The sequence below is a fragment of the Ochotona curzoniae genome, unplaced genomic scaffold (assembly GCF_017591425.1).
Source record: "Ochotona curzoniae isolate NIBS_2020 unplaced genomic scaffold, NIBS_Ocur_1.0 patch433, whole genome shotgun sequence".
Taxonomy (NCBI): domain Eukaryota; kingdom Metazoa; phylum Chordata; class Mammalia; order Lagomorpha; family Ochotonidae; genus Ochotona; species Ochotona curzoniae.
The window spans coordinates 1,753,589-1,770,924 of NW_024467010.1; the positions used below are offsets into that span (position 1 = coordinate 1,753,589).

Below are 17,336 nucleotides of genomic sequence, written 5' to 3' on the forward strand. Positions count from 1 at the left end.
GCTCCCAGTCCCAGGGCAGGAACCTCACCCAGCCTGGACACAACACCACCCTCCAGAGCAAGGGTGAACCTCAACTCGGAATCTCAGGATGGAGGTCCCCAGTGAATGGGTTCATAGTATCACCACAGAGACACAATTGTGCAGACACTTAGATGTCCTCTCTGGGAAGGCAGGAGGGGGAAAAAGGCCCTACATGAAGGATGGGGTACCAAGGAAAGCACAATCCTCACCTCTGGGTGGGAAGTCAGTAATTTGATTTCAAAACTGGGAAATAATTTGGGCCCGGAGTGATAGCATAATGGTTAAGGTCCTCCTGTGGCGCCAGAATCCCATATGGGCACTGGTTCAAATCCTGGCAGCTCCACTTCCCCTCCAGCTCCCTGCTTGTGGCCTGGAAAAGCTGTTGAGGACGGCCCAAAGCCTTGGGACCCTGCACCTGTGTGGAAGACCCGGAAAGAAGTTCCTGGATCCTGGCTTCGGATGGGTACAGCACCGGCCATTGTGGCCACTTGGGGAGTGAATCAGTGGATGGAAAAATCTTCTTCTCTGTCTCTCCTCTTCTCTGTATATTTGCCTTTCCAATAAAATAAATAAATATTTGTAAAAAAAAAAATGGGAAAGAATTTGAAGAAGTTGGAGTGCCAGGAAGTTAGTGGGAAAAGTGCAGAAAAGTGACAGCTAAGAGAAGGGGGCAGGTGCAGTGGGGAACAGAGTGGGCAGCATCTACGAACAGCCCACAAGACCAAGGTGCACACAACCTTGCCACATTGCACCACTACCACCAAGGAAAAGTGCTGACCAAGATGGGCTGCCCCAACATGGGCAGGCAGGCTGGGGAGACTGCACCTGTCAGGGGCTGCTGCGAGGTGGCGTCCCAGATCTTCACGGCTGTTCCCGCTGCGCTCACCAGGATGCCGTCAGCTGTGGGGTGGAATTGCAGGGCTTCCACCTGGTGCTCCTCAGGACCCAGCACCACCCCGGGCCCCGAGGGCAAGGCCTGGCCAGGACCTGGCAGGCGCCAGAGCTTCACCTGTGGCAAAAAACAGTCTGTGACCCACAACCCACAAGACCACCCTGCTGGAACAAGGCTGCTCCACAGGCTCGGCACCACTCCCCAGGCTTTTGGAGCGGTGTCCCACCCACTTTGGCAGCAGCCAGGGCCAGGTCACAGGGAACAAGGAAGCAAAACTAACTCAGGGGTCATACGGAATGGACAGGGGCTGGTGGGGAAGGCGCCCTGTACTGGCTGGCCCCTGCAGCCTCCTATCCCACCCCATCATCCTTGCCCCAGGGCAATCTCACAACCACAACCTCAGGCTGTGCACACTGGGGAGCCGGTGTGGATCCAGAGCTTAGGTGCTGGCCCAGCCCTGGGAGCTTTCTCTGCACACAAGCCTCACTGAAGGCCCAGCAGGAGGCACTGTGGTCCCGTCCTACCTGTGCCCCAGGAAGCCAAGAGCCAGAGAAGGGCCTGAAGGGCAGGAATGGGAACAGAACTTGGGGAGCTCATGATCCCTGACCTGAGACAAGGCAGAGGGTGGAACATGGCCAGCACCCTTCCAAGTGGCTCTACTCACCGTCCTGTCGGCAGAGCCTGTGGCCAGAAGAAAGTCATCAAACGGTGAGAAGTCCAGGTCCGTGATCAGGTCTATGGCACAGGAGGAACAGCTGAGCTTGCCTGAACACCATTTTCCCAGCCCCTGCAGTCCCCCCCGAGGACAGGGACTAAATGCCCAGGGCTCTGAGGTGGCAGCACTGGCCACAAAGAGCCAGCTGAGGATCCTGAAGGCCAGGGCACACATCCCTGGGAGCCCACTGACCCACTCTAGTTAAAGGCCACAGAGTCAGGCTGCCAGGGAGCTCCTGGGATTCGTTGGCACCTCAGGAACACAGTCGTCAGCTGGAGCCTCTTGAGGCCACATGGCCACTTCCTCCTCAGTCAAGGAATCCCTAGGAGCTGCCCAGGAAAGTTCTTTTCAGTTTAAGTGAGCTGGTATGGGTGTTCGTTCAGTGAGCCAGAGCCCAAAGCCAATAAGGCTGAGGGTATTGGAGTAAGGACAGTGTGAATATGACCACAAGCTTACATTACCAGAGCAGCAGCACAGCCACCATCCCCTGCCACCGCCTCCCAGTGAGACACAGAAAATGTCTTTCTCCAAGCCAGAGGAGACAGGAAGAAATGCGGGCAGACAGGGACAGACAGTCCCAGCGAGGGTCTCTGCCTGCACTTTCAGCCACAGGATCATGGCAGTCCTGGGCCTAGAGCTGTGGAAGCCCTGCCACCCAGGCAGCCACCAGCCTGGGCAGCCTGGCATCGCGACATCAGAGTGACAAGGCACTCACACACTGAGTAATCTGAGTGTCCGGCCTCTAAGTTCTTTGCACACTTGCATCTCACTGAATCCCTGCAGTGACCAGCAGGAGGCACTGCAGCCTCCTCCCCAAAGGCCAGATGAGGTTAAGAACTTTGTCCAGGGTTGCACAACCAGGTTCAGGGTCAAGCAGCACTTGTGCTGACTCAGAAACTTCCCCTGGTAAAAGCCCCAGCTGCTACTTGCACAGCTCTCACATCAGAACCACAATCCCACTGCTCTCCATCACTGCCACCCTCCACCCCAAAAGCAGGATGCTCAAGTGCAAGGCAGCAGCTAGCGCCCAGCCACTCCAGGCCCTCTCACTCTCTGTGCACCAACAAGGGTGGAACAGCACCTGGCCCCTCTGCAGCAAAGTCCCTGGGAGCTGTGGCTCAGCCACTTCCAAGAGCAGCCTCCTGGCCAGGCTGAGAAAAGCTGCAGTCACACCAAGACGACAGCCAGCCCACACATGCCTGGGCCAGTTTCTACTGGGGAAGTGCCGCCCCAACACCCAGATTCTGACTCTGGCTATGTGGACTCCAGTAAATTCCCAAGTGTGCTGAGCCTGGAGGAACTTTTAGGACATTACACAAAGGAACAGGAGCCAGTATCAAAGAAGCCACAGATGGTTTTGCTGATGAAAAATGCCTAGAAAAGGTCAATCGGTGGGGCAGAAGCAACAAACACTCCCTGCAGAAATTTCAGAGTTTCAAGGTTGTTGTTATGGTATAGCATATTAGCCCTCGACCAGCAGCACCTGCATTCCATATGGGCACTGGTTAGTATCCCAGCAGCTCCACTTCCCATCCAGCTCCCTGCTCATGAATCGGAGAAAGCCCCAGAGGACGGCTCAAGTGCTTGGGCCCCTGAGTGCATGTGGGAGACCAGAAGAAACGCCTGGCTTCAGCCCAGCCCAAGTCTGGTCTTTGCAGCTATTTGAAGAGTGAACAAGCAGACAGAGGCTCTCTTTGTCACTCTTTCCAATATAAATAAATACATATATATATATATATTTCTTTTTTAATGCAGAGCTGAGGGCCACCACAGCCTTACATGTGCAGCTGCAGCATGAACTGCTAGGTACACAGCTCTTCACAGAAACAGGCAGCATGGGGCCTGGTCCTGACTGCAGGCTGCAGGCCTCTGTCCCTGCCACAGCTGCCAGAGGGCACTGAGCTCAGGGGCTGGGAGGGGACACAACCCTGCACTGTCACCAAAATCATCCACTCACACAGGAGATGTCATGGCAGGTATCCGACAATGCCTCAATAGTCATGTCAACAAGCTCCTTCCAACATGGACAGGATTCCAGGAACCTTCACTGCCGTCACTAACCACTGGCGTCACTGTCCCCAGAACCACTAAACTGGCCTAAGGACCCAGGACCCACTCCCTTCCCTCACTCCAAGGCCTACGGGCACACGCGGCCAGGGCCCACAGGACGGCAGGGCGGGGGAGGGGTGCACATGCAGCCTCAGTCCGGGAGAGCAGACTGTTCCTGGGAGCGGGCAGGCGGCCAGGCTGGCTGCTGGGCACCCCCAGAAGCAGCTGCAGCAGACAAAAGCCCCCTTTGTAAGGCCCATCTCCGGCACTCAGCCCAGCACAGATGCCTCCTTGGAAGGCCTTGAGTAGCCTGGCTGGTGGATGCCTGGTGGAGTGGGGGTGGGGGAGAACTTGCTGGGCTTCAGGAAAGGAGTTAAGAGCCACACAGGGCTGAGTCCTAGGCAGACCAGCAGCTGGCTTCAGTATGGGGTCTGGTCACTGCGGGTTCCCCTTGCCCAGCTTCACAACATGGAGCTTCCAGTTGTCTTTCCCTGCAGCCAGGTGGAATAGCACAGTGTAGAGAACAGGAAGGGCCTGGAAAACCATGGGGCTGGGGTCCCACGTGAGTGTGAATCCTGGTCTGGGACAGGGAAGGAGCTCTGGGCTTCCTGGGCCCAACATCCACTCACCTGAATGACAGCCCAGATGGGCCACGTGTTTCTTGTCTGCTTCTTGGCCCTCCAAAGGCACGATGCCCAGCACACCTGTTGTACACACGGGAGAGAGGAGCAGGGAGGTCTGACTTGGCCGCTCTCAGGGAGTGCCTACCTCCCTGTCCAAGGCTCCATGAGGAGCTGAGTCCCAGCAGTTCAGCCCTGGAACTTGTACACCACACAGAAGATCCCTCTGGAGCCCAGGGCTGGGTTCTTGCCCCATGCAGAAAACGCCAGCAAGGGCGTGTGTAGAAGATCCAGGTGGGGGTAGGGCAAAAGGGTTGTCTATCCCAAGATGACAGCTTGGGACTGTGCCTTCTACCTCTACCTGAGAATTAAGCCAACCCCATAGGCAACAGAATCAGGTGGGGGTCCATGGGGCATCTGAGCCTGGGGCTCGAGGTCAGACAAGACACTGGGATTCCTGCAGTTGGACTCAGAGCTAAGCAGCACAAGCCATGGAGGGAAGCTCACTGTATGGTATGGGCTTTCCTTTTCATTAAGTCCCATGGACCCCAGCTGCCCACAGGCCCACAGATGAGCAGGGGGGAGGCACATGGCAATGGGTGGAAACAAAAGCCCCAGGCCCCAGCCTGCACTCCCAACCATGTTTTTGAAGACCATGGCCAACATGGCTTAAATCCACACATACTCTCATCAGACTCATCAGAATACATGTACTACTGCACAATGACCAGCTTGTAGTCTGGTCTAGGGTCCAGCCAGCAAGGCCTGAATGATGCCTGAAATTCCTTAACTCCGAACCCCTACCTGGACGGTCAACGTTGAAGGCAATCAAGCTGCAGCTGGATTTGATACTGTTCCCACTGGAGGGGGTGCTCCCTGCTTGAATGTTACAGATCCAGGCCTGGGCATAAGAAGAAAGGTGTGGTGACAGTCAGGGCTTTGTTCACGCCCCAAGAAACGGAACTAGTTACACTATCTGAGTTCCTTAGGATCTAACCCTGTTCCCTGCCTCTTAGGAAGGCCCTAAAAAAAACATAAATGCAGGATGAGCGTTTTGTGTATTAGTTGACACTTGGGATGCTGGAATGCCCGGCAGGGAGTCCAAGCTCTACTTTCTGCTAGCAAGCACACTAGAAGATAGAAGTTGATGACTCAAGTATTCAAGCCTCTGCCAAGCTGCCACCTCCTGGCTCTGGCAAGGCCTAGCTCCAGCATGGTGTGCAGGAACAAATCAGTGGATGGAAGAACTGTGCCTCCCCACCTTTCCAATAAATAAGAGATGATTTAAAAAAGGGAAAATGTATACAAGATGTTCTCAAAAAGATAATGCAGGCAAAAGAGGGTAGAGCTTCGCTGAAGACAGTCCCTAATACAGGCAAGCGAAGTCAGCAAGCTACCAGGTGACCTGTCCAGGGCAGGAAAGGACAGGAAGCGGAGAAAGCAGAGGTGAGCACTGGACATATTCAACAGGTGCCTACTCCAAGCTCTGGAGGGCAGAGCAGGTAGAACCAAGGACAGGCCACCTTGTCCCCAGGGACGCATGAAGGCCACAAGCACAGACAGGCCACTCTGCAACCGACCCAATCACTGGAAAGCACAGAGTCCGCTGGTCCTGCAACTAACACAGAAAAATGCCAGGTTTCCTGTGTAGACAAGGCACCACTAGACAGCACTGAACACTCCTCCCCACCCACACCCGCACCCTCCCGGTGAGGGAGCACCCCACTTCCCAGCCCATCACCGCAGCAGCTGGAAACCATCTGTGCCACCTCAAGTTTCTATTCCAGTATTCACCAGCTGTGGGCACATACATACACAGTGACAGGAAACACCTTTGAAAAGTAGAGCAGCTCTGCGGATCTTCCCCCTCCCTGACAAAACAAATCTGTCTGAAGCGGTCCCTCCCTGTGGTCCTGGCTGCGAGTGGACCTCTCATCCTCCTCCAAGTAGCCTTCCCTGATCTACTAACATTAACCCTCACTCACCATTTCCCATCCCAGCCCCCTCCTGTGTGTTCTTCAATGTGCTGACTGAAGGGGCTGGTGTCTGCTTGTTGGTGCCAGGGGGGAGGGAACACGCTGTCGTTGTCACCATGGCAGTTCCAGCTGCTCCACCCGGCACCCAGTAAGTGCAGAGAAAACATGCCATACTGATGGAAAGCTGTCTCTGCCCCCAGGTTGCCTGGGTTTGTTTTGGCCTGCTAACGGGGTCACCAGAGGTCAGTTCCCTGACCCTCTGAACACAATGACACAGGGGGCAGCAGGCCAGGGCTAGTAGCATCATCCCCGAAGCACACCCCTACTCAGGGCCGCTATCCTGGGGGATGCCAGGGGCTCTTCCTCTGAGCTCCACCCAGCCAGCCACCAGCAGCATCACCCCAGGAAGGGAAGAGCTCTCAGCAACGAAGAGGAAGCGCCAGCGGAAACCAGAAGGAGGGACGCGCATGAGGCTCAGGGGGGCCCCTTCTAGATGGCTGTCCGACGGGACGCACCTCGCCCCGGGGCTCCGGGGGGGGGGGGGGAGGGTGTTAGAGCCGCCACGGCTCCACAAGGACAACCGGAAGCCAGGAAGACAGGAGAACTCCTAGGCTTCAGGCCTCCGTCCCGGCAGGAGGGCTGCGCCACAGTAAGGGTCCCGGGGCAAGAGGGCGGAGCAGACAGCTGCCCGAATGGCCGGAGCGCACCATGGGGAGTTTCCTCTTTGCCATCCCTGGGGCGACGGGGCGACGGGGCGACTGGGACGCCGGTGTAGGGGGCTCCCCGGCCTGAAGGGAGCGCCCCAGAGCAGGAGGGTCGCCGGTCCCGGAGAGCCTGGGCCGTAGGGAGGGCGGTGGCCGCTAACAGGGCCAGGGAGCGAGGGGCCTGAGGGCTGGGCTCACCTCGCGGCGGGACGGCCGGGCCTCTGTGTGCCGGAACTTAGACACCTTGAAGCGGTTCATGGCGGCGGGCAAAGGCGACCGTGGAGGCGCAGCTTCACGCACCAGGGGCGTCGGCTCAGGTGCACGCCGAGCGGCCCCGGCGCCCCCACCTTCGCGGCCAGCGCCGGAGGCCACGCCTCCGGGCCAATCGCAGCCACCGCTGGCTCTTCTGGCCACGCCCACAGCTGGTTCCTTCCGCGCGCGCGCCGCCGGCCACGCCCTCCGGCCAATCACGCCTCGGCCGCCCCTTGAGGTCCCGCCCCATGTCAAAAGGGCGGAAGGGAGGCTGAGTGGGTGGTCACGTGCGGCGCAGCTGTCCGCCCACGGTCCCGGCGCGGTGTGCGTGGGGTCTGAGGCGGTCGGCGATTCCCCGGGAGGTTCCAGCTCCTGCTGGGCGTGCCCTCATGTTCTGTCTCCTCAGAAATCAGCTCCATGTGGGCGTCTGGAGACTTGGGGGGTAACTCTAGAGGGACGTCTGCGCGCGGGGACCGGAGCCCCTGCGAGGGCCCCGGGTGGGTGGCAGTGGTTGCCGGGAGGGCGGCGTGGCCTCAGCACCCATTCTGAGGGCGCGTAGGGCTGGCCCTGGACAGGAAGGCACGCCGGAAGGGTGGATGGTGAGGGCGAGGGAGAATCTGTCAGGAAGCTGCGGGTCTGTCCGAGCTACCTGCCACTGTGCTCCGGGTTCAAAACCGCCTCTGAGAGTCCACAACTGCACAGTCGGCTTGCAGGAGTGGCGCCTGCTTAGAGAGGGACTCCCTACGTCAGCAAGAATATGACTGGTGAGGGACAGCCAGCGAGCGGCCCCATGCCCCATTCGACGCCCCGGCAGGGACCAGCCTCAGTGGGCTGGTCTGAAAGTTTGGCCTGCGCTTGGGGACACAGGACCCCTAAGATGGAGGCTCTTGGTTCAGTTCTTCCAGGTAAACTGTGCAGGCAGAGAGGCTGGTCTGAGAAAACAACAGAGCTGACTGGAGCCTACAGCCAGACGTTCCAAGGGGCCAGGCAGCTGTTGTACCTGTGGACCACACCAATCGGGATCTGGACCACCAGAGCAGTTTCCGGGGTGGTGTTCCGTTAGTGTATGTATTGCTTAAGAACCTGTGGCCAGGACACCCTTGTGGCACACCAGGTTAAGTAACAGCCTGTGATGCCAGCATCCCACATGAGCAGCAGTTTTGAGCCTCGACTGCTTCACTTTCCATCGAGCTCCCTGCTAATGCACCTGGAAAAGCAAAACGGATGGCCCCAGTTGAGGTGGTGCTATATAGCACAATGCCACCGGCCTTGGATATATTTCATGTGCATGTTAGTAGATGTACAAAGAGGAGAGACAGAAGGTTCTGTCTGGTGATTCACTCACCTAATGGCCGCAGTGGCCAGAGCTGAGCCGATCCAAAGCTCAGAGCCAGCAGCCAGAAGCTTATTCTGGAGCTCCCATGCTGGTGCAGGGTCCCAAGGCTTTGGGCCGTCCTCGACTGTTTTCCCAGGCCACAAGCAGGGAACTGGATGGGAAGTGGAGCTGCCGGGATTAGAACCGGCACCCATATGGGATCCTGGTGCATTCAAGGAAAGGACTTTAGCCGCTAGGCCACGACACTGGGCCTTCTCTGTGTAATTTAAATAAAATAAATTTTAAAATAAATTTATCAAAACACATTTTCCCTTTGGGCCTGACAATCCCCTTGTCTTACTGGATTGTCAGCTCCAGGTGTAGGTTTGTGATATTCTCAAATTGTCACTACACCATGTGACCTATTTTAGCTTTCTGCAAACCTTGGCCCAGCATGGTAGTCTAGTGGGTAAATTCTCTCCTTGCAAGCACCAGGATCCAATACGGGGACTAGTTTGTGTCCTAGCAGCTCCACTCTCCATCCAGCTCCTTTATGGTAGATTGGAAAAGCAGTCAAGGATCCTTGGGACCCTGTAACCACACAGGAAACCCTGAGGAAGCTCCTAGCAGCTGCCTTCGGATCAGCTCAGCTCTGGTCATTGCAGCCACTAGGGGAGTAAACCAATGATAGAAGATCTTTTTGTCTTTCCTTCTCTTTGTATATCTGTCTTCCAAATAAATAAATAAATAAATATTTAAATAAAATAACATGCAAGGCTTTTTATTGGTGAGAGACAAAAATTATTTGTAATAATTTAGGAGTAAAAATAATTTTATGGGGGCCCGGCGCAGTGGCCTAGCGACTAAAGTCCTCTCCTTGAACGCACCAGGATCCCATATGGGCACCAGTTCTAAACCTGGCAGCCCCGCTTCCCATCCAGCTCCTGCTTGTGGCCTGGAAAAGCAGTCCAGGACAGCCCAAAACCTTGGAATCCTGCACCCACATGAGACTTAGAGGAAGTTCCTGCCTCCTGGCTTTGGATTGGCACAGCACTGACCATTGCAGTCACTTAGGGAGTGAATCATCAGACAGAAGATCTTTCTCTCTGTCTCTCCTCCTTTCTGTACATCTGATGTTCTGATAAAAAATAAAATAAATCTTTAAAAAAAACAAATCATCTTATGGGACATGGTGCCTAATTGTCCTGCTGTGACAATTAGAAACACTACCAGTGAGCTTTTCCGGCCTCTGGAGACTGATTTAGGCCTGTACTTACTGTGGAAGGGTTCCTAACCCACATGGGAGGCTATAGCCACCGGCAGCTTTGGCTGCTCAGCTGTTCCTACCAGTCGCAGTGCAGAGCGTCTTGTCTCCCACAGCCATCTGTACGGGTGGCACAAGGCAGAGGGCAGATGCTGCCTTCCTGGCAGCTCTCACAGATCATATGGCACTGCTGGTATAGCAGGTGACAAATGTGGAGGGCAATGCTCTTGTGCAAGGAACACTTGTTTCTCTTAAACCTCAGGGTTTTAGGCTTCAGACTGGAGAACACTGGGCCTGGGAGTATGCACGGTTGTGGCCGATAGGGGTCGTCACAGTGTCCAGCTGCAAACTGGAATGGACCTCTTCATGTCCCATCGGACTGAAAACTTGACATTATGCTGTGTGGGCTGAGATCTTGGTTTTTTCTCGCACTGCTTGTCTGGTCTTTTGCAAATTTTCTCATGTCTTACTACTTTTTTGGGAGGTAGCATTTGTGATCATGAAAGTCATCTAACAAGGTTTTAGTTACATCAGACTGGGAAACAAAGTTCCTTGTGACCTGGAACAAGAAATGTTCTTAGTATCAGTATCTGCTGCTGGAAATTGGCTACACAGACATATGAAGTATGACAAGCCCATGTAACAGTTACTGTGTTTCTTCCCAAGCCTGCTCCTTTCCAGGGTTTGTTACCTTGACATCACCCTGGTTATGGGAAAACTTTGAAAAGTATATGTAAGGATTGGCACTGAGGCACAGTGGGTTAAGCTGCTTCCTATAATGGCATCTCATATGCAAGCAGTGTTTTGAGTCCTGGCTGTTCTAATCCTGATCTAGTTCCCTGCTAAGGTGCCTGAGAAATAGACGTTGGCCCTGCACCTTTGTGGGAGATGTGTCTGCAATTCCTGGCACATGGTTTCAGGCTGGCCCAGATCCAGGAAATTTGGAGAGTGAACCAGTGGACAAAAAAAATCCTCTATCATTTTTCACTCAGTCTTTCAAGCAATTTTCAACATTTATTTATTTTTATTGGAGAGGTAGATATACAGAGAAGAGGAGAGACAGAAAGAGAGAGATCTTCCATCCAATGGTTCACAAGTGACCACAATGGCTGGAACAGAGCCAGTCTGAAGCCAGGAGCCAGGAGCTTCTTACGGTCTCCCACACAAGTGCAAGGTCTCAAAGCTTTGGGCTGTCCTGGACTGCTTTCCCAGGCCACAAGCAGGGAGCTGGATGTGAAATAGAGCTGCTGGGACACAAACCAGCACCCATACTGGATCCGGGTGTGTGCAAGGCGAGGACTTTAGCCACTAGGCTACCACGCCAGGTCCATGTCTTTTTTATTTTGTAAAAGATTATACAACTAAACTGGGGTGATTTAGGAGCTGTTGGCCAAGGATGATAATTGCTAAGATCACACAAGTTTTGAAACTGACCCATGCGTAGTAAGGAGTGTAATAAACCCTAATCACAGCCAGAGCTGCTCTTCTCCAAGTTTTTTTCTCTTGCCACCAAAAACCGTTTCCCTTTCCTTTCGAAGCCTCCATCACCGGCTCTGTTCCTTTGGAGTTCTCTGCTTCCTCCCAGGAAATATGGTTTCCTCAGCAACCAGTCTTTCTGTCCCCACTCCCCAGAACCCTCCCACTACAGCATGGAGGAAATTCCTTGCTGCTCAAGATGGGGCAATAGATGGGGTGGGGGAAAGGGATAAACAAAAACAGCAAGGAATGAAGAAGCGGATGCTAACCACTTTCGTGAGCTTCCCTGACGCAGAATGGAGATGGAGGTTGCTCCTTGGTTTCAGCTTTATCCCTCCAAGTTGAACTTCTGTAACAACACTGTCCTTCCCCCCCAGGTTCTGCGCTAGCTCCAGATGAGTAAGCAAGTTCTTGTTGGTACTCTGACTTAGCACAGAACCCTGTCTGAAGCCTCTGGGTGGGTCAGCCACACTCAGACCAGCCCCACAGCTGCTAATGGCAGGCTGGAACTCAAGCCCAGAGCCCATACTCAACCTCCACACTGGACACAGTTCAGTGTTACCTGAACTCCTCTCCCTGCCGCCCACTTGATCACACCCTTCTTTATTTCTCTCAATGTCCCTTGCTCACTCAGTGCTCACCACTCGCTAGCTCAAATGCAGCAGCGTTGCAATATTTTAATCTCGAGTATATCACAGCCTGTGAGGGGCTAGATTCATCAATCATGGATTGCTCCCCATGCTAATGCCCACATGTACAAAAATGTTTGTGTACAAGGACCACAAGTGATCTTGAACCCATCTGGACACTCTGGGTTTCCCTTCCTTTTCATGGGAATTGCACTGTAGAAGGTCACCCTTATCCTCACCAGGCACCGTAAGTTCAGAATTTGAGAACACATCTTTACACATTTGAAGCCCTTTTTACTTTATTTAAAATTTATTTATTTTTATTGTGAAGTCAGATTTACAGAGAGGAAGATCTTCTGTCCAATGATTCATTCCTCAAGTGACTGCAACGGCTGGTGGTATGCCGATCCGAAGCCAGGAGCTTCCTCCAGGTCTCCCACGTGGGTGTAGGGTCCCAAGGCTTTGGGCCGTCCTCGACTGCTTTCCCAGGCCACAGGCAGGGAGCTGGATGGGAAGTGGGGCTGCCAGGATTAGAGCTGGCGCCCATATGGGATCCTGGCATGTTCAAGGCAAGTTTAGCCACTAGGCTACAGCACCAGTCCCAGCCCTTTTTACTTGTAATGCTCCACCCCAGCCTTTCACATAAAGGGCCCAATTGGAATGTGCCCTTCTAGAAGGTTTCCTGAGGTGTCTGGAAAGATTGGCTTAACTGGCTAATGCTTTGCCTGCAAGCACTGACAATATCCCATATGGGTGCTGGTTCGTGTCCGGATCCAGCTTTCTGCTTAGGCCTCAGCAGGCAGCAGAGGAAGCTCCTGGATCCTGGTTTCAATTGGCTTAGGTCAGATGTTGCGGCCCTTTGGGGAGTTGATCAAAGATTTTTCTTTGCTTCTCTGTCAACTTGCCCAATAAGAACAAAACTAATGGCCCAGAGCAGTAGCCTAGCAGCTAAGGTCCTTACACGCGCTGGGATCCCACACAGGCGCAGGTTTTAATCCCTGCAGCCCCGCTTCCCATCCAGCTCCCTGTTTGTGGCTTAGGAAAGCAGTCAAGGACAGCCCAAAGCCTTGGAACCCTGCACCTGCATGGAAGACCCAGAGGAGGCTCCTGGCACCTGGCTTTGGATCAGCTCAGCTCTGGCCGTTGTGGTCACTTGGGGAGTGAATCAACGGACGAAAAATCTTCCTCTCTGCCTCTCCTGTGTATCTGATTTTCTAATAAAAAAAGTAACAATAAATCTTCTTAAAAGGACATCAAAATGTTCATGAAAACATATAATCTATTTTAAAAAGAGTAAAATTAAATCTTTTTAAAAATGTGGGGGGAGGGAGGCTTCCTCAGCAACGCGTGACTCTCACCTGCACCACGGTAAGCGCCAGCCTCACGCAAGAAGATGCAAGACTGGCGGGGAATGGCAGCGAGTGGGCGGAGTCAAGAGGAAGCACGGCACGCAACGCACGTCGGGAGCGCGCCGCCTGGCCGCGCTGCCTGCTGGGGTTTGTAGTTCCACCAATGGCTAACAGCCGGTACAGTCCACCACATCCTCACACAAATAGGTTCAATGTTTGGTCGTGCATCATCCAACAACGAGGGTGGCCAGGACAACGTGTTAACACTTTGCAGAGAATTGCCCCCGTCAGTCGGAAGACTTCTCGTACGCCTGCGTGAACGCAACGCTAGCGTGCGCGTAGGGTCACGTCCCCGGAAGCGACTGCGCTTGCGCACGCCGGCCCCGCAAGCCCTCCTAGAGCCGGGTGGCGCAGGCGCAGTGTCCCCGGGCCAAGATGGCGGCGCGGTGTAGCACACGCTGGCTGCTGGTGTCTGTGGGGTGCCACCGGTTGCCGGCAATAGCGGGGAGAGGGGCTCGGCCGCCCAGGGAAGGAGGAGTGGGGACGTCGCTGGGCCGCCAGCTGAGCGTCCTTGCCTTCGCGCCTTCCCTGGGCGCTCGCAGTCCCCGGGCGCTGCTGACATTGAGACCCGGTGTCAGCCTCACAGGTGAGGGCAGGCTACCGACTCGGCGGCTTCAGGGGCCTGGAAGGGAGTGACTGATTTCGCCACGACCACGGCGGTAGCGGGGTGGCGGGTGTCTTCCGATCCCCGAGATGCAACAGAGACGGGCAAGCAGGAGGCGGAGGCCCAGGAGCCTGCTCTGCAGCAGGGGCTCCCGCGGGTAGTGTAGCTTCGCCTCCGGCCACATTTCTGGAGGTCACTGCCCCCTTGCCCTCCTCTGCCGTCTCCACCTATTAGTCCGTAGCGAAAGAGACAAGGGAACCGCTGTAGGTCCTAGGCTCTAGGCAGTGGGCCTGCCAGGTGCGGGTCGGCGTCCCCCTTTTGCAAAAATAGGAAAGTGGGACGAAAGACGTGACATTAGTAAGAAAAGCAGTCCCAGACCTCAGGTTTCCCCCAAAGTTGATGTCTTTTCCACCTTGTGTTTTTCAAGAAATCTTGAAGTCAATGATGAAGTGCCCAGCTCCAACATTTATAGAATTGCTAGTTACATGGCATAGAGTATTTCCTGACACCAGATTCCAAATGACAAGACACTAGTAGCACATTTTGTTAGGAAACCGAGCTTGAGTTGTTAACTTGGAGTTCAATAACATGATTTTAAACCTGCTGCAGCCTTACTTGAGGGGGCCATGTGGTTAAGGTTGAAGCTTTGAGATGTGTAGCCTGTATTTCCCTCTGTTGCATGCTAAGCGACTTCGTTTAGTGAGGAGGTAAGAAAGGAGACCTGGTATGTGACTGAATATCAGTCATTTCGGTTCGCTTAGAATGTGTGGAAACAATAATTACACTCTATGTAAGTTTATAGAAAATTCTCGTAATTGTCCAATTTTGTTATGCTTACGTAACAGGCAGCCATTAAAGTCTTAGTAATTGTGATCCCCTGGGGGGGTGTACAGAACAGTACCTGGGCGTCCCACAGTTGGATGGGATGTGGTATGTGATTCTCTCTGAGCCTGTCCTCCCGGTGTGTGGAGATTGATTTGTTGAGAGGCACATACTTAGAGATGAGGCTGAGGCTAGATGTCTGCTGGCGGCGTAAACACACTTTGTAATTCTGCTGTCTGCATTCCTCATGGATGGAGTAATTAGTATATTCAGGGTCATTGAAGATTATTTGCAAAAATATCCTGCTATATTTCTTAATCTAAGCAAAAGTGCAGAAGTTCCCATTTTCTGGGCTGGCCAGTGTATAAATTAAAGCCAAAAGTTATGTATTTATTCATATAGACAAATTTATTTTTAAAGGTATATTTTTGTGTTGGAAAGCCAGGTTTACAAAGAGAAGCAGAGACAGAGAGGAAGATCTTCCATCCAGAGTCACACCCCAAGTGGCCACAATAGCCAGAGCTGAGCCGATCTGAACCTGGGGACCAGGAGCTTCCTCTGGGTCTCCCATGCAGGTTCAGAGTCCCAAGGCTTTGGGCCATCCTCGAGTGCTTTCCCAAGCCACAGGCAGGGAGCTGGATGGGAAATGGAGCAGCCGGAGTATGAGCTGCAACCAGTATGGGATCCTGGCAGATGCAAGGCACGAGGCTACCACACCAGGCCCAAGCTGAAGTTATTTAAAATAGAATTTGGACTGAAACGATAAAAAAAAAAATAAAGTCAAAGAATAAGAAGAAAAAATAGAATTTGGATCGGGCCTGGCACAGTATCCTAGTGTTTAAAGTCCTATCCTTACAAGTGCTGGGATCCCATGTGGGTGCCAGTTCTAATCCTGGCAGCTCCACTTCCCTTTCAGCTCCCTACCTGTGGCCTGTGAAAGCAGTAAAGGATGGGCCAAAGCCTTGGGAACCTGCATCCACGTGGGAGATCCCAGAAGCTCCAAGCTCCTGGCTTCAGATTTGCTCAGCTCTGGCTATTGCAGCCACTTGAGTAGTGAACCAGCTGATGAAAGATCTTTCTGTCTGTGCTCTCTGTATATCTGACTTTCCAATAAAAATAAATAAATACAAAACAAACAATAAAAAAGAATGTGGATGTATCTTCTTTAGGTGACTCACATTCAACTAAATTTATTTTCATTGTATCTAAATTTAGAGAGTCTTGGACCCAGGAGCTTCATCCAGTTTCCTGGGTGGGTGTGGGGCCCCGGGACTAAGTCCTTTTAAGTTCCCAGGTGCATTAGCAGGGAGCTGAATCAGAAGTGGAGCAACCAGGACTTGAACCCCCATATGTGTGGGATGGCAATATTGCAGGTGTCAGTTTAAGTCATCCCACCATAATGCCAGCTCCTGGAGGCTAATGTGGGTTATTCTAAAAAGGGTGGCATGTTGTGCCAATATCCCGTATGGATGCCGATGTGAGTCCTAGTACTCCACTTCCAGTCCAGCTTCTTGCTGGTGGTCTGGGAAAGTAGTAGAGGATGGCCCAAGTGCTTGGGCAGTGGGATGCATATGGCAGTCTCAGGAGGCACCTGGTTTTGGAACAGCCCAGCTTGGATTGTTGTGGCCATTTAGGGAATACACCAGTGAATGGAAGATACCTCTCTCTCCCCTCTTTTGAAATAAATAAATCTTTTTTTTTTCCCCCTAAGATTTATTTTTATTGGAAAGCCAGATATACAGAGAGGAGGTGAGACAGAGAGGAAGATCTTCACTCCCCAGGTGACCGCACCGGCTGGAGCTGCGCCAATCCAACTGTTTCCCAGGCCACAAGCAGGGAGCTGGATGGGAAGCGGGACTGCTAGGATTAAAACTGACTCCCATATGGGATCCTGGCGCCTACAAGGCAAGGACTTTAGACACTGTGTTACCACACCAGTCCCAACGGGGCACTTTTGAAGTGATAGGTTGGGTGCTGTCACAAACTACGCCAGGACCTCAGGCATAAATTCCACCCTTCCTGGATTCAAACTGTTTCTGTAGCTTAATAGCAAGCCTCAGAAGCCCTTTCCTGAACTTGGCTTGGAGCCTAAGTGCTTTCAGCAAGGGGACACTTGGCAGAATCTGGAAACTGATTAATTTTGGAGTATCAATTTCATGAGGGCTGGTTACTGGTTTTTGGAGAGTGGAGGCCTCCAGGGTCTTTCTGCAGGTCTGAGAGGGTGTCTGGAAATCGACATTGGGGGCAGATACATTGATATCTGCCTGAGGACCACACTCAGAGCCACCTAACAAGCAGGTACAGGGTTGTGTGATAACGGATAAAGGGTGTGGGGTATTGGGTAGCCTGGAGACAGCAGCATTAGGTAACTGCCTAGGCACTGTACAGGGATCCCCCAGTGTGGTACCCTGAGATCCCAGCAGAGTCAAACACAACCTGCGCTCTTGATATTGTGCTGTGTTTGTTGGGCTTGGTGGTTTTCACCATTGTGCAGTGAGACCTGCAGTGGGCCGGCCTAGAATGGAACAGACACCAAAGCTCTGTCCACCTGTTCCTTCACAGGTATGTCCATAGCAAACTGATGACCT

General features: G+C 53.3%; 1 protein-coding gene across 1 annotated transcript in view; it reads right to left on the minus strand.

Annotated features, from left to right (window-relative positions):
- The window catches only part of LOC121167926 (coronin-7), a 46,506-nt gene extending 39,193 nt beyond the window's left edge, over positions 1 to 7,313 (minus strand). Inside the window, exons 1-5 of the mRNA XM_040997649.1 lie at positions 7,176 to 7,313; positions 5,102 to 5,198; positions 4,307 to 4,381; positions 1,578 to 1,648; positions 847 to 1,030 (exon numbers count right to left, since the gene is read on the minus strand). Of these exons, the coding sequence (XP_040853583.1) occupies positions 847 to 1,030; positions 1,578 to 1,648; positions 4,307 to 4,381; positions 5,102 to 5,198; positions 7,176 to 7,235 (487 nt within the window). The 5' untranslated portion in view covers positions 7,236 to 7,313. The remainder of the gene's footprint in view (positions 1 to 846; positions 1,031 to 1,577; positions 1,649 to 4,306; positions 4,382 to 5,101; positions 5,199 to 7,175) is intronic.
- Positions 7,314 to 17,336: the final 10,023 nt, after the last annotated feature.